Below are 26,117 nucleotides of genomic sequence, written 5' to 3'. Positions count from 1 at the left end.
TGCTTGTATTTCTATTGGACTATAGCACCCGGAGGAAGAAGGTGACCTCTCTTACTCTGTATTTAAACAACGCTAGAAACAACGAATGCAAAATGAAAAGGTTGCTTATAGTTTGTGGAAGAGGGCCCAATGCAGCATTTCAAATAAACTAGGAAGCAAATGCTGATCACTGCACAACCAGAATGCGCTGATGAACCACTTGCTTGTATTTCTATTGGACTATAGCACCCGGAGGAAGAAGGTGACCTCTCTTACTCTGTATTTAAACAACGCTAGAAACAACAAATGCAAAATGAAAAGGTTGCTTATAGTAATACTAAAATATGAATATGAAAGAATAATGGTAAGGTAGATATGAAAGCATAATGACAGTGGTCATTCCTGTGTTCATTTCATAGAACAGATTGTATTATTCTCTATTTGAGATTCTCACTTTTCATGAACGTTACTTTCAATCCAAAGATAGAAGCAAAGGGGAGATTGCATAATACAATTTATTAGATCCTAGCGTAAGTTATTCTTTAAAATTAGCACGAACTTGCTAAAATGAAATGTGTAGAAGATCCCTTAAAAGAGATCTTAATTATCTTTTACTCAGTGTTACGAGCGAAACACATTATTGAACTTTGCCTTTTTATATTAGTCTCCAGAATACAAGTTATAGGGTAAACTACCTTACCAGCCCAGTAAATGGCAGTGATTTTGCTTCTGTGTTGTGTCCTCACTAGAGGTATACACTGAGTCAGTTTCAAGGGATAAACCTGACATACTCTCAAGTACTATCTTGAGAAAAAGAAAAAAAAAGCGCATGTTTTTAAAGTTAGATGTTGTGCTATGAAATATATTTTTCAAATAACAAAAAGGAAGAGAAGGAACAAAGTATAGCTCACAATAACTTAGAAAATATTGTTATGTTCTGCAAAACAGATGTTGATATAATTATTTTTAATTAAAACATCTGAGAGCTAATCAGTATATTCGTAAAGAATCAGTCAAAAAAAGGAAGCAGCTTTGACACGTCTGAAATAAGACTCATCTATCAATCATTAGGAGTGAATTTAGACAGTTGCAGTACCTGCTAATTTTATGAAAGTGGTAACTATTGGGGGGAAAAAAAAAGAAAGTTGTCTTTTCCTGTATTTTTCCTTTATTACCAAATGCAAAAATTACTTTCAGACTTAGAGACTGGTGGAATGGCATTTGCCTGAGTCACCAAACAGCCTGAAACAATAGAGCTGAAACTTAAAAGAGCAACATTCTTAACTACAAAGCATCGATTACAGCACTCAAGAATGAAATTGGCAGAAAGAAACTGCTGTCTGTATATGGAGAACAAACAATAAACACTATGTTTCCTATTAAGTATTGCCTTAGTATGACAACACATAATGAAACAGTGTTTTTATCTATGCTTGAAGAGTACCACGGCAACGCAGGGACACAAGTCCCCGAACGGTGTCTGAATTTTGCAATCAGTGCATTACAAGTCAGTTATAGTGCCATCATTTCATGTGGCTGCACACTATGCTACAGCAGATTGCTTTGATTTTTGCAGAAAAACTGAGCTTGTTACAACTGTGGCAATTCACTTGCCTGTAAAACTCTGCTCATTCTAGAACATTCTGGATGCCAAAATGCTTTGCTTTGTTCTCCACACTGTCTTGGTCTTTGTTTTTACTACACCTATTCTCAAACCCCTTTTAAGCTCTGTATTTTTTTTAGCCTTATTTTTCCCCATCCCCACATATGAAATTTCAGATTGCACTGAGGCTAAGTAATCTGCACAAAAACTAAAGAGAGAAAGCAAAAAAGAAAGCTAATAAATTACTTCACTAGTACTGTAGAGGAGGGCTATTGTTAGCCTGCTCTGAGAATAGAAATACACTGCCCAACAATGCTAACTTCTTTTACAGTACCTGAATGTGAAAACTTTGCATTAGAAAGTCCTAAAAGGGTTGGCCAACAACATTATTGCTGTCTGGAATATTAACTGTGATTTCAGTGAAGCTAAGGAAGTTTCAGAAAACTTCGATGAAAAAGAACACTGATTGTGAGTCCATAGTTTAAAACATTAAATGATCTGCCAGCCTGACATCTGCTTTGGGTTCTATAACAAAACAGCTAACACAAACCTCGATTAATGCAGGTTTAAAAGTCTGTAATGTAATAATACACATCAACTGTAATTCATAAAAAACCTTATCCAATTAACTTGATGGCTTTTTAGGTGACATTATAAGTTTAGTTGATAAAAATAATAGTTTTGATGAAACAGACTTCTACGAGACATTTGATTTCATAAAAACAAGGAATAGACTAACTGAATTAATATATTTTAAATGACACATCTCAGTGTGTAATGGCAAAAGGGTAATGAACTGAACTGAGCTAAACTGAACTCAAGCATTTCTAGAGGAACACCATACAGCTTACTTCTTTACCCTAGACAGCTTTTTTAATGATGACATGGAAAAAACAGAAATCATGATTCAGATGGCATGTGGGAAATAATGTAAAAAGCGGGTTGATAATGTAAGGAATTTAAATCACTCACTAGCTTCATCATAAAAAATATAAAGACATAAGTTTAAAACCAAGAACATTAGGCATATATACAAGACGGAAACAGCTATGAAGACAGCTTGGAAACGATGGAGAAAAATCAGCCTAGTTTGAGCTTCCAATGGGAAGCTACATCTAATAAAGACAATGAACTTTATAAAAAGCCAGGGAAACTCTGAGAGAGCAAGGAAGCTAAATTACTCCTGCGTTACCTGAATCTGGTATCCATTCTTCAAGAGGGATGAGAAGTTGGACAGAATGATAGAGAAACGTCAAAATGAATAAAGCATTGAAAAACATGCCCTCTAGTGAGGAATAGGAGGAATTTAGTTACTCTTTGTGAAGCTAAATAGGCTAAAGGGGTTAAAGGACTGCAATGGGTAAATATCTAAAGAAAAAGAGAACGGCATTACAAAAGGTAATGGCATAACATACAGAAGCCCATGCTGGAAGCTATACCTGCTCCAAGCCAGACTGCAAATGAGGGGCCATTGTTAACAACAAAAGTAGTTATTATCTAAGCAACATACTAAGGTTCCATGAATTTGCTATCAGAAATGTTAATCAAGATTTAATTATTATTTTTAAGACATACTCTTGTTCAAGCAAGCTAATTCAGAATAATGTTACAGAAGGTTAAATTAAATGATGAATAAATCATTAGTCACTTCATCACTCAGAGCATGCTGCACTTTAATGCCACTAAAATTATGTGTAGATGTGCACTGCATTCTCAAATATCAGTGTTATTTTAATGCTGGCAAGTTTTGAAAGAAAAAGTATTTTTGAATTCTAAATTTTTGGTTATTGTGCTTTGAGGAAAAAGAAAGACCTTTACTTCACTGTTGACAAATTCATTAGTTGCAGATTATGGATATAACCTGTATCTGACTCCATACACCAAACTGACCAATTGCATGACCTTATGAGGCATGTCAAAATCCTTGTGTGTGGCCAAAACCCACAAGAGCTAGACTGCCATTAAGCCATTCATATATCATATGCTTGGCAGGAGAAAGACACTTATAGAATAAAAGGCATGGCTGGACCATTCCTTTTTCATATACAGATAAATTAACAGTATTTTTGAGTGATTGCCAACACAGAACACAATAATTGTTCCACGAACTCTTGCATAAATATGGAAATCTGAACTTCTGAAAAGGCAGAAAGGTTTTCTGAGCACTCAGCTAAGAGTAGGTGGCAATTAAATTTATGTTATGTGTAGAACACAAAACGGTAATGTTCAAACTGAACTGATTATCCTTTCTAATATGAAGCAGCAGTATGTGCCGCATCAGTGACAATATGATACAAATCTCTCTCTTCCAGACAATAAGACATGCTGAAGCAGCAGTGGGTCCATGGAGGAAAAGCTATAAAAAGCCCTACTTTGGCCAGCATGACTCTCTAGAGGTGACATTAGACTTGGGAATCCAAAATTGTATGACTCTACCATCCTAAAAAAGGAAGGCAGCAACAACCTACCACAGGTATGAGCAAATCTCTTTGTAAACTGGGAATTTGGGCAATTGCCCAAAGGGAAGGGTTGCCATGAAAGAACACAAGGACTTGCTGGAAGTAGTATTAGGTAAAACATATATCCCTGACAACAACAGAGAAGTCGTTTATGCACAAGATTGGTTGCAGTAAGGGACAACATAAAGCTCAGATGGTTTTAATTTATTGCTACTGTAACATACGTTGTGAACCCTGCAGTCCTCTGAAATAACCAACAACAAGAACATATATATATATATGTCAAATTTTACCAATCAAATATTTTGAAACTAAGAAATTCATCGTTTGCCTTAGTGACTTTTGACCTAATAAGTAGCTTTCTATTTTATCAGAAACAATTTCTCTAGCAATTAGCAATCTCTAAGACCCAATATCCACTGTCATTGCAGATTTATTCCTGCAACAGTAAGTCCTCCAGTGGGTACTTACTATCATTTGGGGATCATTTCATTATCATCATTTTGCAGCTTCTACTAATATTCTTAAGACACAACTACAAGGTGTCCAGACTATTCCTCTTCCCACAACAAATGACAAAGCAATCTTCTTTTTTCATCTGATCCAACTGTAATCATACCTATATGTTTATACCTTATGTCTTAATTACCATGATGAGTACCTGAAATATAAATTTCAGGCAATTTTTGCAAGACAATAAATAACATTGTGCCATAAAGAATGACTCTGTCTCCAGGTGCTTTGAAGGAAAGTAAAGCAAAAGCAGTATAAAAGTTTTTGCAATAGCAAAGGTCCATCTAGCAAAGTATCCCATTTACAACAGCAATTGATACCAGATGCTTATGGCAAAACATACAGCAGGACAAACATATGCTTCCACAGAAAGCTTTCTCAGGCTTCACTGGTATGCGGCTCAGGGACTTCCAGAGCCAAAGATGGTCTTTTTGTGCTTCATGTCCCTTAATATTTTTTCCTCCAAGGTTGTCCAGATGCTTTTTGAACCCAAAAAATTAGGCATTTCATCCACTTCAGATTTTTTATATACTCTGGAAATAGTACTCTCCAGTAAGAAGTTTCACACTCTAAGTTATCATTAGGAAAATAATAATCTCCTGTTTTTTCTGGAAAAAAAAATCTCTTACTTTCATTTGATTCATCTAATTATTTTATTGGAAGATACCATCATTTCCTAGGTCATCATCTCACTGCTAATCTTCTCTTTTCCAAACATTTTTAGTATATTCAGTCATTCCTCACATGAAAGTTACCCTGTTCACCTTTGAATTCATCTTGTCCTTCTCAGAGCGTTTTCCAGTTCAACTATACTTTCAGAGACAGTGAGACTAGGACTGCACAGTTTTTCAGTCTGCCCTTGTCTTCATCACCTTAGTCAACTTAATATTATCCATAATTTTTATCACCGCTATCCACGCCTCTTTTTCCAGCTAACTATGAATATGCTGAACAACATAGGCCTAACTATTGAACTCCAAAGGTTATCTCTTTCCTAAATGTCCTGCCTGCTTGTCTGGAAGGTCTTTAACTTGATTTTTTATAATATCTCCTATAGCAAAAAATATCAGATGTTATACTATACAAAAATGTTGCGGGAAATCAGAACATTTCTACATTGTGTGTCTTAAATTTGCACAGATGAACCACTATTTTTTTCTCTCTTAATGCAGTGTTTTGAAAAGTGGCAACAACCACAGAAAAAGGCTGTTATTTACAACTCAATACAGTATCTCAGCTATGCAATGGTCATGTAATAGGCCACATTTGGAACAAAACACTAATGAGGTTGGCAAGGTTGGCAAAGTTCCTGAGGCCATTTCTGGTCCAAATAGCCAATGCCTCCTTTGGGACAGGAATCTCTCCTTCCCTTTTCAGGTACGCACCAGTCTAAACTACAATGAATGTACGCTGCATACATCAGATCTAATAAATACTGCCCTATTTCAAATTTCCTATGCCAAAGCAAGCTTCTAAAGAAGTTAGCCAAGTGGAAGTTGATCTACTCTAAGTCAATACTTTGCACCCAGCACAATCTGGATTTAGGGCCATGGAAACCCTTCAGGGGTAGTGACAAATAATTGCCGCTGGTCAGACATACATTCTCTTCTCCTGACAAACCCTTGCCACATTTTTATGAAATACTTCTGTCTTGCCCAAGAGAAACATCAGAAGTCCGCAGCACAGCACCAGCTTGGCTGGCACTGCTCCTGGGGAGGTGGACCATGCGCTGGCCCAGCGGGGCTGTGGAAAGACCCAGCCTGGGAGCCAGCCCCTAGCTTTGGAGCGCTCCTGTGAGTTTTGGGGACAGAGAGTTCTCACCGAACAGCAGCCCAAGCAAATTATTCTGCAGCATTTGATTGCCCGGGAAAATCTGTCCTATGCTGGTGGATGGTCAGGCCGTGTGTCCAAAGCTCAAGGTTACTTCCTCCCGGTGCTCTCCCTGGCACGGACGCAGCTTGGAGAGAAGACAAGCTGGGTTGCATTGTAGCTCAAGCCCACGGCTGACACACAGCACAGACATACCCAGTGAAGCTAAGTGCTTTCATGTCCTGACTTTCCTTGCGTATGTCACTGTGTCTGCCTAGACTAAAACGCAGTTTTTATTTTGCAACTGTTTCACTTTGTTAACTAAAGATTATTACAGAAAGTGCATTAGCAGTACAAGTTAACACAAATACATTGAGGCCTTCCATCAGGGAACATAATAAAAGTAATCGGCACTCACATAGCACTTTACATTTTCAAAGGGCAGTAAAGCCATTAAGTATTATTAAATGTATTTTATAGATAGAACACAGAGAGGTTAAGTGCCTCATCCAGGAGGAGGCAGGATTAGGACGGAGGTGTGGCAGGCTCTCAGCACACTCTCTAGTCCTTTCAGCCACAAAAATCTTTGGGGTGGAGAAGCCTCCTCGAACTCAAGTGCAACCTCTGTTTCTTGCAAATCAGTAAAAGGGTAAAAAAACCAGAAGCAACTGAACTTTTCTCAAAGAGAAAAAGGAAAGAAAGCCTTACCAAGTTAGAGTTGAGGGGCAGTTGTTTAGACTGTGAGCAGAAAACCTGGATGCAGGGAACTAAACAAGCATTAATTCTTAATTTGTTTTAAAACACTCACTAATCTAGGCAAGGTAACTGCCTATATAAAAAAATCCTAGGTCTAAGCTTTCTTCCCCCTCTAAACAAGCAGTTTTGAAAGTTATTAAAATAACGACAAATCTTACTAATAATTATAACAACAACAACAACAACAACAACTGCTGTATAAGTTTATTGCTAGTGAAGGCTGCCTGCCGGTTTGCTAGTGAAAGTTTATCATACTGTTTGTATAAAGCAAGAAGGAAGACATATATGTATTTTCTGTACAAAACCCAAGCACTTCAAATATCAACAAAAAGCGATGCTCACTATTACACAACAAATTCCTGCAGCACTGTATAGCAGTTATTTAAAGCACGTTAATTATCATTCATCCCTGGACTGTAATCCAGATGTCTGAGACTCAGGCTACGCTTTGACAACAGTAAGATGTTACTTTATGCTTCTTTTACCAGTGAGAGCTGTGTTATTTCTCAGGGAGTTCAGGCTTGCAAATAAAATGCACAGGACATTGTCTGCATACTGAGAACAGGACAACAGCAGCCATTCCCAGTGATTTTAAGTGTAGGAACAGACCATCAGCTGCATGTGACGGCTTTTCTTTTGAAGGGTGTCCTCTGAATCTTTCCCTGCACAGGTGAAGAAGGATACTAGGTAAAATTTATTAGCTGCTGACTAAAATACACGCTATGAAGTAATACATCTTTTCTTTATTGTCTGTGCAACAGTTAATTACATTACACTAAACTTATAGCAGTACTCAGGCCAGTTGCAAGGAGGTTTGAGGGGTTTTTCTGAATTTGTAATTTTTGTAAGAGGTCACTGCTATGCAAAATCTTTTCCATCAAAAGCAGATCCAGCTAAAATAATTTGTGGTGCTGGTTATGCATTCTTGCCTGACTTTTACGAACTCAAAAGACAGGCTCATAAATACAAGCTGTCCTCTCTACCCCATTCTTCCCCCTCCTCCCTCTCCCCCCCACCAGGGCTGTTACTCTTCTGGTCTGTTCTGCTGGTTTAAGTGTTCAGCCAACTGATGAAATAACCCAGCAAGAAGGAGGAGCGTGAAAGGTGAGCGACGGGCAGCTAGGGAGCATCAGCCACCTCGGATGGTTTACGCTTTGTGTAAGCCTGCCCCAAGACTTGAGGTCATGTCCAGCATGACTTGGATTTTTTTGTATGTTCAGCTGCATCCAAGAGAGCATGAGGTTTTCAGCATTTGTTTGACCTCCTTACTAAAGCACCAGGCTGTGCTCTAATCACAACCCAAATCAAATGTAAATAAGTGATGGTTTTGTGGCTGTCAAGAAAAATCATTTCAGGCAAAAGGTCTCTTTAAGCAATCACTCTTTAGGCAATCTCTTTAAGCAATCACAGTTTTTAAGCAACCATGTAGTCACTGGAGGGGGGAAAGGAAGCCAACTGAAGCAGACTCTTTCACGGCTTTTTAAATGACCCCAGCATGACCCTGTGAGGTTTCAAATGGTCGCTTCAACACACAGTTATCGGGAGAATTTTAAAACCAAAGATCAACCTGTGAGCCTTCCCAGTTGTTCTCCTCTTTTACAGAGTGCACCTACATGCTTTTACTTCATCCTTTTACTAATTTCATAAGCACTTGAGCTGGCAAAGGCACTTGGGGTTGGGCAGTACTTTAGCAGTATCAGCGAGAGCAGCAAGGCGGCTGGTGTTTCGTGCGGGGCTCTGCAGGCCTGCTCAGAGCTGGCTTGGGCAGCATCGCACGCCTGGCGTTCCCTGCGGCCCCAGGAGACGGACCTTGCTAGAGGAAGAGGGCCCTGAAAAACCTCAGGGTGGACCAAGGCAATGCAGATACGTCACAGGGTCTAATGGCCGTATGGGTGGCAGGATAGGGGTGGCAAGTGAACAAAACTCGGTTAAAGTGAGCCTGGAGACCTACTCTACCACAGGCAGCTCACTTCTACTTCTCTGCACCTCATTTTTTCCACAAATGTTAGGGTATAAAAATATCTCCGTTCTTCCATTTTTTATCCTTTTTGTTCCATTAATTTCCTTTGCAAGGTAACACAAACAATGATCAGCATCAGCCACCCTTCTAAACTAACATTATTTATTGAAGGAATTAGAAGCTGAAATTAATGATTATTAACCCTATTCTTTCTGAATGTCCCTAAAATCCTGGGTTTGTACTTTTGATTATTTCCAATGATCTTGTTTAAGTCTTTAAGAATTAAAGTTTCACTGTTTCAATTTATATCTCCACCCATGCCTGGAAGCTTGAGAAAAGTCACTTTTTAATTTAACACCTTTTTTGACTACACCGACTTTCACGTGATGAAATTGGGAGGGCTACACTCTCCCCTTCTTCATTCATAAAATCCAGTGAGCAAAGCACTAAGCTTTCTGCTCCACAGTCTATTCCATCCCAGGATCTACTGTACTCACCACTGAACCAATTAACATTCATTGCAGCAGCATCTGGAACTAGCAGAAAAGAGGATTATTTTCAACCCAAAGAAAAGAGGGAAAAACTGTCAAGTCTGTAGTGAACTTGAAGATTAAAACTGCTTCAAGACTACAAATAGAAATTGCTCAGAACATAATGTGCTGTACCCAAGAAATGAAGCATAACCTCAGAGTTCATGGTCTGGTCATTCTTTATAGCCATTAGGAAATAAAACTAGCTTGACTAAGGCACCTGCATCCATTTGATTTCTTCAGATTGTTCACTTTTGGATTTGGAGAAGTCTTATTTTTGTCTATTGCACTTGTATGTGAGTAACAGACAACATGTATGTATATGTGTTGTTTCGTGTTCATTACATTGGCTGGTACCTACACCAAAACAGAAACACAAGCATATATAAATAAGGCTCAGATGTTTATTTTCCCTCCTATTCTTCTCACCCCTACATGACTGGTTTTGAACAGAACCTAATCTCCGAAAAATTATCCAAGAAGTTGTAATGACACATCAAAGAGAAGAAAGACAGCAAAATTAATTGCAGCAATTTCCTTTAACCACTACAACTATAAGAGCATTTTAGCAGCTGTGTGGGAGTGTCATCATATGACAGAGCAAAGGAACACATTACAGGGAAAGCAAGACACTGGAATGCATTTATATTCATTTTCTTGTCCAGGGAAACCTAGTAAGTTAGCAAGCAGCATGTTTCCAGAAAACACATCATTCACTTAACCCCTTTTTCTTGCACACTCTCCTTCAATGGATAACAAATCCAAGGCACATTTCAGCATCTGCAAAGCCTCAGGCAGCCTCAGGAAACTGTTGCATGTTGCATGGCTCAGGTGTGCATACAAAACACGGGCGTCGCACTTGGAGAACCACCACCTTGTACTCAAGCTCCTATACTACCTGCTGAGACATATGCTGAAGCTAGAGCTGGTTGGAAGCACTCTGACTGAGCATTTTACATTGGAAAGTGACAGGTCGATGAGTTTAAAACACTCTGGAGAACACGTCAGATTTCACAAATGAAAATAAACAAATAAAAACAGGTTGGTTTCTGTCAGGGAACACAGAGTCTCCCTCTCAGCTACCTCATCTTAGTTTTCAGCACTCCACCAGGCACCTATTCCTACTCAGCATTGTGAAAGGTACCTAAACTTCTAGGAAAACTAGGACCCTTTTTTCCAAAATTGTCTTCTTTCAATTTTAAACAGGTGACTAAAATATTTGAAATCTTAATGAAGTTTATTCTTTCATATTGAATAAAATGTTTCATTTCACCTGAAAGAGTTATTATCTAGCAAAAAGGTCCAAAAATGTCATTTTGTATTAAGTGAAAATGATTCTTTTTTATTGTTTGGATCTGCCACGAAACAAAGAAATTAATGATTCACACAACTCTGATGGAGACATCTGGAAAAGCTTTGGAACAGTGTACAAGCTCATCCAAAGTAACTGGACCTATAAACCCTATCTGTCATCCTTTGTCAGGACTGGAAAGTTGCATGGAATTCCATTACATTAAAAAAATCACAGTAATATCTTCTAATAAGTACCACAGCAGAAATTAAAGATTAGAAGAAAAATGTGTAACTTAAAATTCAGCAAGTTTCCCCTGGAATTATAATTTGGTATTTTTTTCGAACTGGTAAAAAAGTGGTAGTTTTCATCTTTCTCATTTACAGAGAAAATCTGATTTATTTTGTTTTTCTTTTTTCTTTCACCTGCATAGAGAATGTGAATTTGACAGACTCCTCATGGATGAGAATAAAACCTTTAGCTTGGATCAGGAAATAGAGCCACTTCACGCAGTTCAGACATAGACTAGGAGACCATTTCATGAATAACACCATGCTGACCCTCAAGGCACAATTTGGTTCCTATACAGAAGACTTTTTCAGGCTGAAGTCTCCTACCCTCAGAGGCAGAAGAACTGTGTTTGGTGCAGGAGCCCTGAGGCAGCAAGTATCTGATTGCTACCCAAATGATGTTGCCCACATTTGATGATATCCAGAAGGTTCTTGGGTTCTTGTTATATACTTCTACAGCTCATGTATGTTTATAAGCATCTACAAACACACTTAAATATAGTCCTACTCCTATAGATATCAGGTATTATCAATCTCCTCAGAGACTCGGAAGCCAAGAGACACAGTGTCAGGCTGGCAGCTTGTTAAGAAGGGGGAAACCAGCTCATCAGCATTACACGGAACTACTTCTGACATCCCATTATGAATTATTTCAGAGCAGTTTCTGACAAGCTGATACCTCTGTCTCCCACTTACTTGAAATCAGCCCTTAAAAGTTACTCCACAACATTACTTGTAAATAAAATATCTCCTAGGAAAGTTGTTAACAATTATTCGCTGTCAGCGGAAGATGAGCAGATCTGAATTCATCAGACTGCAGTGACAGAGTTTTACCAAAATCTCTCAGAAGCCCTACTACTGAAAAAGAAGGTACAAAAAGCCTCATCTGGAGTTTAAAGAAAAGAGCACTCTGACTGAACTGTCTGCTGAAATAAGACAGTAAGGGAAATGTATTTATGATGCTTGGCGGTGTCTCATTGAAATGTCAGGTTCTTTCTTGAACACTTGATTAGAAGTGGCTCCTTCAAAAAAAAAAATGCAGAGAGTGGAACAAAGGTACAAAAATAGAGAAGAAAGAGAGCTGAGAAACATAATTGATTTTGAATAAATTACATATTTTAATATACTACATTATTTCAGCCTTAGTTATAATTAATTTTGCCTTAGTCATGCTTAGCGATATCAAAGATCACTTCTCAGGATAGCTTTGCATAACACCTGGAAAAAGTAGCATGTAAAACTTCTGCAAGATATAAGCCACATTTTTGGGAAGAGAGGCATACTGGCAAGGCATAAAACAGGAGCATAACGAGCATGATAAAAAAAATAGCAGATTTAATTCATATTACACCTGTAGGCTAAGAATCTTCAGATTAGGGGTTTTTGTTTCACAAGAGGGATATTTAGCATGCTTCACAGCTTTCCCATGCACCAAAGTCCTGAGATAGCAATTTAGGAATGGATACACTGTGGCACATTTTAAGAGAGTTATACAAAACTAACACAGGGAGGCATTGGCACAGCCAGCAGCAAAATTAGTGTTTCCCAGCGGTAAAGCAACATTCTTCCCAAAAGGCCCAGTGTAAAAGAACATAACCCTACATGTATACTTGGGGGGAAAAAAGTGCACTTGGTATTCATATCAGAGTCAATGATTATCCATAGCTGTGTTTACCAAGTAGGGAAAAAAATTAAGTCACAAGTAGCATTAATAAATATGCTAAGTTTTCATGGGCAGCTCTTCTTTGTCAGCTGAGAACCCACCTATGTATACTGCTTTTAAAATGTGTGAGACATTAACCTATTAATACCAGTGGTTAATTCCACCATCACTGAATAAAATATACTAGAGCTTTCCTTTTCCACAGACCTTGCAAAATCCCACCCTGCAGAAGAAGAATAAAAATCAGCTGCTGATTCCAAAAAGTCTGCCACATGCTTCTGTTGCTTCAGGTCACTATTTACTACCTGTACAGTGAAAACTTGTCCCAAAGAACTTCCAGAAGAATTTGCTGCCTTCCTGGAAGACAAAGACAGAAGAACAACTTCCGAAGAATATGCACTAGGATAGGCAACCAGCCACAAGGTAACTCAGCAAAAAGAGAGCCCCAGGGTTCCTCTATCTTCCGAATAGCACAGGTAAATGAACAGCCTGCCTTTGCCTCCTGGGAAGTAAAGTCTCTTGTACCCCAGGGATGGAAGCAAACTATGAACTAGGATGCATCTTGAGTGAGGGGGAAATCACCATGCTTCCTCTTCCCTTTGACTCTCCAACCCCTTACAGCTCTGGCACAGCATTTCAGAACATATTACAGATCAAGCAGAAATATGCAAAGTAGAAGCTATACAACATCTACTTCAGCAAACAGGATAAAGGCTGTAAATGGTGCCAGTAACTGGAAGATTCTTGCCTTTTGTACAGGAGAGATTGGAAAAGACCTCTCTGTTGAAGTAGAAATAAAGAGAAATTAAATTAGAGAAAGGCTTGAGTTAGAGCTGTATGTTACTATTGACAGTACAGGTATTTCTTTCTAGCACCCTCATATTAATACTTGCCTGTTCATTCCCTGTGTACTGTCACCTCACATTTCAACCGGCTCAACTATTTTGCGGTGAACTGGACTGGGGAACTGACACAAGTTACAGGCAACCCAAAACACACACACACAAAAGGTTTATTTTTAACCCAGATCAATCCTGCTACTTGCACAGCCGCCCCCACCCCAGGGAGAAGCAGAAAGGTAGGAACCGCTCTAGCCGGCGTTGCAACCGAAAGAAATACTTGTGAAACTACAATGCCACAAAGTACGTCCTACAAACGTATGTGAAACTCATAAGAAATACTACCTTTGTAACAAACAAAGGAGATTTCTGAAATAGGTCAGATATGCAATACTATTATATTCATTTATATTAGTATGGCAATATTACAATGTTAGCTTCATTCTGGTTAGTTGTTTCTACTATAATGAACATACGCAGTTAGAGACCATTCAATGTTTCAGTAAACACTTGGCTTACTTGCCAGCAGCCCATATAGCCACTTGTCTATTTGCAGCCATGTTTTCTGAGGGACAGCAGCTGTTGCAGAAGATGCTTCATTATTAGGCTATTGATAAGATTTAATATTCTCTGCAAAATTTCTAATTAACCTAGTATGCCACATTCCCTATCTTTGTGAATCAAGTAAAATGAGATTTCTTGAATTTTAATTTTCTAAATCACCTCAAACACTCCAGGACGTAATTTAACAGGGAACACATTTTGCCTAGAGTCTAAGTGAGATATTGAACAGTACTTTTCCCCTTGTCCATATATTAACCTTGATCCTGGGTCTCATCACTTCCTACTGGATTAACTGAAAAAACTCCAAACCAAAAATCTCAAGCTGCAGAGACAAAAATCACTGAAATTTCTGCCAACATGCATTTTCTTTTTCTGAGGTCAGCCCGCTCACAAAGAATACCAGATACCCGGGAGAATTGCTGGGTACCCCCCGACATCCTGAGCAGTGCCCCTGTCGGGTGGGGAAAGGGCGCAGGACACAGGCAAAGTCAAGATCTTGATTCCTCCGTCCTGTTAGCAGGGCTCCTCTTTTCAAGAGGCTTAGGAAGCTTTAGGTTTAGACCCAGAGTCTAACTGCAGTGATAAATAATTCATCTCCGTCACTTTGCTGAGGACCATGATGGACAGCTACGTTTCTTAGAAGGAACAGAACTTCCCATAAGGAAGAGAGAACACAATATTTTCTTACGGCCACTCTTAGCTGAGAACAAACTCCTGGAGGAACAAGGCAATCGCAGATTTCTCATTCCCCATTCCACTGTGGGATATGCTTTAACTTGCTTTCACTAGCTTAAATTCACAGCAGTCCATAACTAACACGCAGACAAAACAACATACTCTTTACACACATAGTTCATTTCCTGGAGAGATAATCAAAGAAAATAAATGAGCTGCCTAACAGATGTGTCATATAATGCACCATCGCAGTGATACAGACAGGGTAAGAGCCTATCCAGAAGTCGTCTGCAATAAATCTTTCCTAATTATTTCTATGTATCTTAAAAACTCCTATACATCTAATATGAGATTTTAGTGAATGACTCACTTGAACAGAAAACTAATACAGATGATATTAAAAAAACCTCTAAACTGGAATTACAGCTGATTGTCCTCAGAGATGTAGTACTGGAGAGAAACTAAAAGAATTAGGCTGAAGTTATTAAGCATCAAGTAAAAAGGGCCAATTTATGTGAATTATGTGAACAGGGAACAATGGATATGTGCACATGCACATACATACCGCATCAGTGCTTTCCAACAATCGCATATTCTTTTTGTAAATTATTTTAAGAAATAAATAAATCAGGAGGGATCATTACTTACTGTTTACTTAGAGTGGAAATTAACGAGCGTTTCTTGGAAAGCTCCAGGGTTCAGCATAGCTGAAGACTCTAAGACAGATATGTTCATCCAAGAGTGTAAATTACTTATCAGCTAAAGAAAAATAGCAGGAAATGTTTTTATAAAAGGATCATTTCTTTTAGAAATAAAATATTACATTTTAAGTATTTAATTTACTTAAGTTTTGGCTAAAAATGTAAAAATTATTACTGTGGATGCTCATTTTTGCCTCTTTGTTTGCCAAGACCAATACAATTTCATCTTCAAACATGTATTATCAAATGAACTTGTATGTTATTGAATGCCCGATGAGCTCCAATATGTAAGTAGTGTTTGTTAAAAGAATGGTACCTCCTTCTTACCTGTTGGGTGTTATTTCTCATCTGCCACTATATGACAAACAGGTAAACAAGATTACTTACAGTAAGACAGTCTTGGTTACTGAAGATATTTGTTCTTGGAGACAGCTTGTTGGGAAGCCCCAAAATTCAAAACTTTGGAATTCAAGTATTTCTTACTCTGGAAAGTTCTGAACAGAGTCGGCCTTGTAATAGCACTTCGGGTCTCGATTTTAAAACCACTGTGTACATAAGGAACTTTACATATGTGGAGTAGTACCATAATCTTAATAAATGTATCTGGATATGTGCATACTTGTAGAAACAGAGATTTACTGGCTAAGTTTGTCTTCAGATTTAAATTTAAATTTCAGCACATACTCCGTTCAGGGATATTTAGATGGAGAGATGTATTTGAGGTTCACCACTCTAAAGAAGGCTGAAAATCACCTAGAGTAGAACATAATTACTGTGCTGAGCTAATAAATGGATGGCTTTGGATGCCTGTATTAATTGTTTTTCAAAATATTCACCTCCACAAACAAAGAAGGGAACTAAGACATCTCTGGGAAAACAAACATTATAACATTTAAAAAGAAATACTGGGGTTCCAACTGCTATTGATTTATTGGACAAATGTTATGAAGAATGTTGTTTGCTTTATTTCCTTTTTTCTAAAGATACGAAACACACTTTATCTGGAAAAAAAAAAAAGTGATTTTTCACAGCATGTTACACACATTCACCTCCATGTTAACAGAAACTCATTTACTTAAAAGAAAGGCCAGAGCCATTTTTTGGTCCTGTGCACAGAGAACAACTACAGTTATGCAACATAAGCAAAAGACAGTCACTTTCATTCTATATTTGTTTATAAACTTGTATCTTATTACAGCTTTCCTAAATTCGAGGAGGCTAGAAGGTTAGATAACATGCTTGATTCAATAGCTTCTGGCAGTCACCTCTCTGGGCAAAGTAACTACCTCTGTGAATGAGAGGACAGTATAGCACTCTCTATGAATTACTCTAACATTGGATTTTTGTAATATTAGAAAGAATTACTGACATTTATCATGCTTTTGAATGAAATTATCACCTCACATATGAAGTAGAGCTTTTAATTGTGGCCACAGAATGTTGCTAAAAGGGATACAAGCAGATGCACCCGCAAAATGGCATCAACACCTGACTTATTCTTCAGAATTGCTTTCTTCTTCTGGACAAAGAAATAAAATCTGGAAAGCTACAGAATTAGCTTTAGGAGTTCATAAAAAAATCTAGTAAAAATAAACAAAAAAATTATGCAATGTTGCAAGATATGTATTAGAAAACCCTCAAGGATATACGTCTGAGCTCACTCAAAGGTTCTCTAAAGATTCAAAGTGGTTCTCTAACTACTTTTCCTTTCCTAGCTCTGTTTCCCTTGATTGAAAATTTATGCAAATGAAGTGACCCAGTTTGAATATATTCTTGTAATCCTCACTGCCAGGAAACTCCTGGGGAAAGAGTGGGGCGTGAAGCTCAAAGACTATGGCTTGGAAGAAGAAACAGGTCAGGGATAGTGAGTAGACAACATTCCAAGGCTCTTCCTGTGGCAGGGGGAAGAGGCAACAACCAGACCCTTCCGCTTCAAAAAGCCCCTGAACAAATTACTGTCCTCCAGCAGGAGCCCTAGGAATGAGTAAGAGGCCCAGGACTGAGCTGCTGAACTTACTGTTGGCTCATCTGACTGATTCACAGTATCTTCTTCCTCAGGTCCTCTTGCCTGTGCTCTCTACTTTTTCTCCCAGGTGGAGTCTCCTTGATGCTGGTCAGCTTGCTAACCCTAGTCCTGATGCATTTATCTCCCCTTCTATATCCCTAACTCTAGGGACTCCCTATAGTTTGAAAACCATTGCATTAGGATACCTCTTAAATTTCCAGTATCGCAGCTGTTGTTCAGACCCTGATCCTTTTTTCTCCTGCTATCATTTTCTTCCTGTCTTCAGCTAGTGAAAGCACTGCCTGTATTTTTGTTCCCATAGATACCTGCAGCAAAGTTTATGTTCCTTTCCAAGCACTTCTGCTGTACTGTTCCTTCTCGGCTTTGGCTTTTCCCTGTCTGACACAAGCTCCCGGTGTATATAACTCTGTCAGACGTTCTTCCTGTGCTTCAGAATCAGCGTCTTCCCCTTGGTCTCTCACAGGCAAACCATTGTGTCACATGGTCTTGTCCTTTTCTCTCATTTAAATTTCTCTACAGGAGGAAATACACCTCATTGTGTTTCAAAAGCACTAAAAGATAATTGTATAGATAATAAAAATAAAAGCTACTGGCAAGAGTGGGTTTGTCTCATACAGCACCCAGAAGCTGGGGGAGGAGGATGGAAAGGGGGGGGTGTTTGATTTTACACAATATAGACATGAAAGACTAAAGATGCTTCCCAGACTAAGAAAACACAGGGATGGAAAGCTTTTATTTCATACTCAACAATTTTAATTCTGCTGCCCTGCATAATCATGCTATTGCATGATACCTCTCAGTCTGATGTTCAAATTCAAATGGTAAGTGATTACCTTATTCCACTATAAGGATTGATTCTTATCTCTTACATTCATGGTAATAAATTGAAACTTCACAGAAATTAAATTAGCAAAAAGCGGCCTTAAAGCAAGATCCAGATGCTTGTTATCATTTCTCTTCTGCTTACAGATCTATTTGCTCCCTCTCTTTTTCCCCTATGAAGTCAGGGGAGCAGTTAGGGTATCACTTCAACAGATTAAACAGACAAGCAGAGGGGTGGTTTTTTTAATAACATTTTACAAACCTCCACAGCAAGCCCACTAGTCAAATGAGAAGAAACTATAAAGCAGAAATCCACACCACAGCAAGCCCACTAGTTCAAATGAGAAGAAAATATAAAGCAGTTATTTTGGAAGGTTTGTTAAAAATTAATACAGGAATTGCAAGCCATTCCTTTTTTTAAGCTAAGTATAAATTATTGCCGGGAGGATCACTACACTTAGAAGCTCTAAAAACTGTCCTGCACCTAAAGGGTTATTAACACACACTACTCTTGTATAAGACTTCTTTCCTTCCACTGCAAGCTGACTTTTTTTTTTTCCAAGGTTTGGTGTCACTGAAGTGCAGTGTAAAATTGTGGCTATTGTTGGCCTCTTTACACACTGTTCCTAATTTAACAAACAGAGCAGTTTAGAAGGTCAAATAGGAAAACAATATCTTAAGAAAATAGCAACTTCTGTGGCTTTGAAATAAAAAAATCAGTGCCAAAATGTTTATCTCCTCGGTTCATGAAGCCATAAAATAAGTACAGCACCGTGAATCATCTCAAAACTTCAAAGCTTGTATGCCCAGCGTACCATTTTAGGGCTATTAAGTTGTACAGCTACTGTACTTGTAGTAAATAGTTATACAAGTTTATAGCAGCAGTGCCAAAGATTTCACCCTTGCAACAAAATTTCCTTAAAGCTACACTTTTTACCATGAGCTCACTGTATAAGCTCGTAATATCTCTTACCATCCTAAGAGCTTCTGCACAAAAAAATTATTGACAATTACATTGAAAATACCAGCTTCCTTTAGAGAATACAGTACTCCAAATATAGATATTAAATGATATACACAGTGAGTAATGAAATACAATAAGTTAATTCCTTTGACATATCAGCATTTCTGCAGAAAAACAAAGTAATGGTTTTGCTCATTACATCAAAGACCATGATGAAAACTCACTAAACTAAAAAAACTCATTCTATAAGACTGAAGGCGGTACTATATCCCCAAGATGTTATGTAAACCAAGAAGAAAATAGAAAGCCCTATCTTTCAGGAATAAGTGATTCAGAAATGAGCAGAACATTTGTTCATCTACACTGGTACCTTGCCTACATGTGATTTTTAGTGATTTGTCCCAATTAAATGGTAAAAGGCTCAGTTTACGTGTGTATGTAAAGTCTAGCCCATCACAATCTGTTTGCACCCGCCTTATGTGCAGCTGCTTGCTATTCCAGCTGGCTGGGGTAATCAGAAGGCACCACTGGTGTCTTACAGAGGCCATCTGGGAGGACTTAAGCCAAAATCCCCATTAGGCCATGTAAAGAGCAAGTCCTGTGGGGCATCCTGAATTTTTTGTATATGTCATAGGACACTGTACAAGATTTTTGTTCATGTAATCTGGCAAACCCACTTGTCTCAGTGGCCACGGTTTCGAAGGAAAATTAAAACAAGCTTTTATGCACTTGGCATATTATGAATTGCATTGTCATGGGAGAATTTTGTTATGACCTCAGTTAACAATCACGTTATACTTAAATATTGAAGATCATTTTTTAAGGTTATGCACAAGAAGCTGCCACAAGTTCTCTTTTCCCCAGCAATTTGTTAACACCACCAAGATTGCAGAGTCAATTTAAGCAAGTTTGAACTAATGCTGAACAAGTTGCAATAAAGATTTAGACCAGTTCTCACCTTCCCAATCAGGGCATGTCTGCTAGGATACCTCATTTTGGAGATTGTCCTCGGCATGTCTTTGTAACAGATCTCTGCCTACATTATACTACACAGTCCATCATAAATTAATTTTCATTAATCCTTTTTGTAGAATAGATTCATTTCTATCCAGCACATCTTCTAATTAGCTGTTTCTTCTTCCATGCCTACTTATTTGTATCATCAAAAAGACTGGCTGACCAAAACAATGTCTTTACTAGTTGCTTTGACACACTCCCTCTTCTTTAAAGCCTACACAGCAAAATAAACTCCAAACATGTCCCTGAAAGTCCTTACACTTATTTGGAAGCTGTATCTTCATTGCATTTCTGCTCTGTTAATATCAATTTCTTCCTTCCTCAACAAATACGCTTTCAACCCAGCCACTCATACTGACTTTGCTCCTTGCTTTCTGTCAGCTAAGTGCCTGCATTTAGCTAAATGAACTTGTGCAATGCTTCCAAGGCTCGAGAGTTGTGCACAGGAGAGGCTGTTTCCTGGAACTGTTTTTTTCTACTGGTAAAAAGCACATTCGCTTTTTAGAAAAAGATGTTTTTACCCTTGATTCCGAAGCTTGAAACCTTACTAAATTAGCTGAGAAAGTAACTGAGTGGAATCACACAATGCTATTGCACAAAATACTTCACCTAACACAAAAAAGTTATTCAGTTCCTCTGTTTATGCATAAAGCATATGAAAATCCTCTCTAATTAAGCAGTATTGCATAATTGCTAGTAATAATGGAGTATTCAAGGGCAACATACTGTGGAGGTGAAAATGTGACTTATATTGCCTGACACATTTCTCTTAATGTACATTTATTGCCAGTACATTCCAGCAGAAGAAAACTTAGGCAAACAGTCTGAGCAAAGATCTTTGAAAGGTGATCAGTACTTCTAAGATTTAATATCGGCAACTAATAACACTCAACCTTTTCTAGGGACCAGATGAGAGATCAAAAAAAAAAAAAAGATTTAAGCACCTAGCTCCAAAATTACCTACCAATTTTAGAGGTAGGTAAACAATTGGGCCTGAATTGTTTTAAATCAACTTTCTAAAATACTTTAATTTCTGCTTTTGGTCATGCACACTGTCCTCCAAGCCACAACACCAAGAACCAGCTAGGTGTCCAGCATTTTCAGATTCCCCAAACTATTCATATTCTCTCTCGCTCGCTTTAGGACTTTCCTTTGGTATGATGGTTTGTACAGTGCCTAAAAGATCAAACTATGACTGGGAAGGGATTTTGGGTTTTTTTTAACAAAAGTTCACCAGTTTTATATCAAACCTCACCTGCTAGAGTACTTACTAATGCATATACATAGAGTCATTTGACTTAGTTTCTCCTTAGGAGCTATTTTGGCAATTAACAGACACATTTATTTAAACATAAATTGGATATACACAAATAGTTGATAACCTTATACATTTGATTTTCCAATTTCAGAAGCTTGCTGAGGAAATAAAGGATATATTTGGTAAACCAGGCAGTTTTTTGATCTTCACCAGATGTAATCGTCTTGTGACAAGCAGTTTTAGAGAGATTTCAAAATAAAAAACAGATCTGAGTTCCCTAACAGTGTTGCTTTGTATCAAAACACATTTTCATTAATTACATTAACTATCAAAATCAAATGTCATAGAAGACAAATGTTTCCAGTTGGACAACATAATGAATTTAGAATGTGGTATATTCATGTTGAATATAAATGAATGGTTTTTAACAGACTTAGACTAATTTCATCTCTAAAATCAGTAGAAAAGTAATTTGAATTTAGCTGTTTTGATAATGAATAGGTTTAACACTATAGACTTATGTTCGTTTTTCAAAAGCATTTTGTGAAGGCATGATCCAAAGCATACATAAATTAACAGGAGAACCCACCCTTGACTTGAACAGACTGTGGATCAGGCCTTAACCACTGTGACTTTGTCAAGACTAAAATTCTCAGGTGATTTCTTATAAGATACGATGAGAAATGAAACACACACAGGTTCTCATTGATCATACCTGGAGCCCACAAAGTGACATGTGAAAAGTGGTAAAATGTGAACCCATGAGGACTGGAAAAGACTCAGATTTTATGGGTTATTGATTTACCAGGAAGAGTCTTGCCAAGTTTAAATGAAGGAAAACAGAAAAATGGCATAACCCGGGTGTAATGCTGTTGAGGTAATGCACTATGTGAGTGAGAGCTGTGGTAGTGTTCTCTAACATCCCTTCATAAAGCAGCTACATAATTTTAATTAAATAAATGGCTACAGTAAAAATTTAAGAGATCAGAATCCCAGTGAATTATAAAGTATAAATTACCATATATGCCAGTATTTTTACAAAGCTAAAAGTACAGCATGTACAATAAATTTCTAATAAACATTTAAATGTTAACTTATGAAAAGTAGTCTTGTAGACTGAAATTTTAAAAGGTGATGAACTTTAATTACAAAACTACTCTCTCATTTCATTGATATAAATTAATTAAACCACATGAATGAATGTGTAACATACGTTCAACCAAAAATGTTACATACTTCCCACAATTCTGTAATTCCCTTCCAGAAAAAGAGGAGTCACAGCTCAGCAACCATGATGGACGAAAGTAATAAAGACATCTAGTTCCAGTAGGAAAAAATTTTCATATAAAAATTGCTATTCTGGCTCTGTTTTTCAAACCCAAAACTCATGGAAGATCTGTAATTGTAATTTATGGTCAAAAAGATAAACTGGCAAATAAATAAATAATACTAATACTTATGGGCTCAGTAGTGATGCTGAATTTATGACTTACATTACAGACATGAGAGTAACCCGTTTTTCAAAAGGAATCAAAATAATTAATATAGTTTGATTAGATCAAATTTAGATTTGGCTTTTAGTAATCTGTTTTTACCTTTAATTTTGCTGGGTTTTACCCAAAAAAAGGATTTGCAATCAAAAAACTGTCCAACATCTATAGTGTGGGGAAATATTTTTTCTTAAACAAATCTTTCTTCAAAAGTCACTTACATTGTGCTATAGGTTTTTATCAACCAATATAACATAAAATTTGTGATTTTTCATGTTTTTATACTTAAGTGGAAAATTTGCATGAAATTAGAACATGTAGTGTGAAAACCGGTATGTCTTTTTTCTATTGGTTTGTTATGTAGAGGCTTTTATAGTCCACTGGGGCTTTTTTTCCTTACCTGGAACTCTCTTTGCCCAGTTGATCATGTGCACTAATTCTCTGTCTGCAAGGTTCGTCAACAGGGTCATCATAGAGGCTTCATTGAATGGTCTGTTCGGGTCATATTCAGAATAAACTATGGGTGGCTCAGCTTCCAGCAAGGCACTGACCATCTGTTCTGCCGTCAGGGACAGGGCTGGACTGTTCTTCTTGTTATGTTTAACCACCAGTGGACTTGTCCAAAGGGTGGGAGCTCGCAGCTCTGTAGAAGAAGCCTCCCCGTTCCTGGAATCCTGCTCCTCTCTTTGACGTTTTTGTTTCATCATTCGCCCACCTCTGCGGTCTTTCCGGATTCCTGGAGACACACAAGAACATAATGAACTCCTTACCTTGAACATATGTATTGCATACACATGGCTTCAGCCAATCAGCAGCTGCTGTTGATAGACCCAGGTAGCATTAACTCTTGGTTTATTTTCTGAAGACTTCTTCCTATTTATGGAATCTTACATCAGTAGTTGGAGAGAAAAACTATTTTAAAAAGTATAGTGTCAGGAATAGTGCACTCCTTCCTAAAATTCAGATCAGCTGGGCTTACACAGGACTCTAGACTAGTGACACTGTATAGCTGCCTTAGCCCCACAAAAGGGTGTCAGTAATTGGGAATAAATAAATATTTATTTGCAGCACAAACGTCAAAGTATGTCCCAACCCCCAGCAGACAACTATTCTATAAATGTTCAATGATAACTTAATGATCTGGGTGGGCCAGATGGATCACAGCAGTAGCTCTCAAAAACTAGCGAAGAAAGTTTTGCTCAAGTTCACCAATTATTTTAATTAAACGTCATACTATTACTGAGCCTGTGATCTTCATAATTACATAAAAACCATCCAAAAAAGTTCCCATTATAAGATGAGCTTATACAGCAATAAAGAATGCCGTATAGGTAGATAAACAGGAGTGAGAAAAGGAAAGATAATTGCAACCTCAGAATCTAATGTGGGAGACCTACTGTCAAAAGGCTGTAATAACTGCAACAGAAACCATCTTTGTCATTACTGCACATTTCTGCAATGTGCTTATTAGCACTGTATGACCCTGAACCTTGGGATATTATCAAGTCAGCTATACCAATTAGAACAACAACATAAGACCTTCCAGTGGAACAAAGTCTCCCTTTGTGGAAAGTTTACAAGAAAAATATAATGATAAAGCCCACGTGGACTCCAACCATAAAGGGAAGATTAAGTCTGGCTCTGAGTGGAGGAGGCACAGGCATTTTCAGGCTCAGTTAAAAACTTAAATCAATCATCAAATGGGGGCGAGGGACAAGCAAGTAATAAGGAAAGCACACAAGGAATTGAGCTATGAGGAGAAGGCAGCTTATGATGGGGCTTATTCTGGAGTTCTCACGCAATATGGAAAAGCAGCACTAGTCCCAGTTTGAAAATCAAAAGACGAAGAAGTATCTATAGAGAAGGTGGAGGCAAACTATTCAAGAAACTGACAAGAGAGAACAATTTAAAAAAAAAAAACAAAAACCAAAAAACTAGCTTTGAGAACTGCTGGCACTTGCAAGCGATCGATACAGGTCTTTCTGATGGGTGGGGGAGTGGGAAGGAATCTTTGCTCAGCTTTTTTCACACCACAGAAATCTAAACCTTTAGATTCCCAGTCTTTGTTAGCAACATCTTCATCTCACATCCAGTATTCCTTCATAGAAATGTTGGATCATATCAACAGGTGTCCTTTCCCAATGTCAAAGGAACAGAGAAGATCTTCAGATATGTTTGCCTCTTTCTTTGAATATGGTGATATTTTCACTGAATTAGTCCTTGAAGATTAAGCACTTTACATCTAATTCATTCAAAATCTAGTAGGCCTCCTGATTCTATTCTATTAATCTTTCCAGATAAAGCGAGTTCAATAAATCTTTCATCACTCCTACTACTTAACCTCTCTACATTTTCCCATTCATTAAACTATTTGTAAGCCAGAAGTCTCAAGTGCACTGCTGCTCCCATTTTTCATTCAGCAATACCAATTTTCCCTACCACTAAACTGTTTCTATTTAGGAGAGGAGGGGGAGATTCTTGCTATTAAGAAAAAATGCACGACTTATTTTGGCAAAACGTCATCCTAGAGTTATTCTCATTGGTAGCTTACTTCATTGCAATACTCAATAGCATGCACGCTCTCTATCTGTAACAGATATTTTTGTTGTATGCTTTATATCAACATAATGTTTTTGAATTAAAATTGCCCTGTGAAACATGCAGACATAAACATGTGAACCAAACCATAAACATGGTTCATGCACACTAAAGCATTTGTTAACTTTCTCACATCCCAAATTCTACAGCTGCTCATCTAGCAATTTCCTTTTGAAGAGTTAAAAGTATCCTTGGGGCCTGTACTGTTCGACATACTCATAGAAAGATGGACTCAGAACTGACACAATTCAGAAACAAGATCTTGGGGTTAGAATAATACTATAAAAACATCAGATAAGTTAGTTTAGAA

The 26,117-nt window shown here is 37.8% G+C and overlaps 1 protein-coding gene across 1 annotated transcript in view; it reads right to left on the bottom strand.

Annotated features, from left to right (window-relative positions):
- Window positions 1-26,117, bottom strand: part of ESR1 (estrogen receptor 1) — a 174,778-nt gene that overhangs the window by 31,708 nt on the left and 116,953 nt on the right. Inside the window, exon 5 of the mRNA XM_019472647.1 lies at window positions 23,610-23,945. Within this exon, the coding sequence (XP_019328192.1) occupies window positions 23,610-23,945 (336 nt within the window). The remainder of the gene's footprint in view (window positions 1-23,609; window positions 23,946-26,117) is intronic.

Source organism: Aptenodytes forsteri, unplaced genomic scaffold (genome assembly GCF_000699145.1).
Source record: "Aptenodytes forsteri isolate BGI_AS27 unplaced genomic scaffold, ASM69914v1 Scaffold82, whole genome shotgun sequence".
Lineage (NCBI taxonomy): Eukaryota > Metazoa > Chordata > Aves > Sphenisciformes > Spheniscidae > Aptenodytes > Aptenodytes forsteri.
Note: the sequence above shows the minus strand (reverse complement) of the source record. Positions and strands in the feature narration are given on the sequence as shown.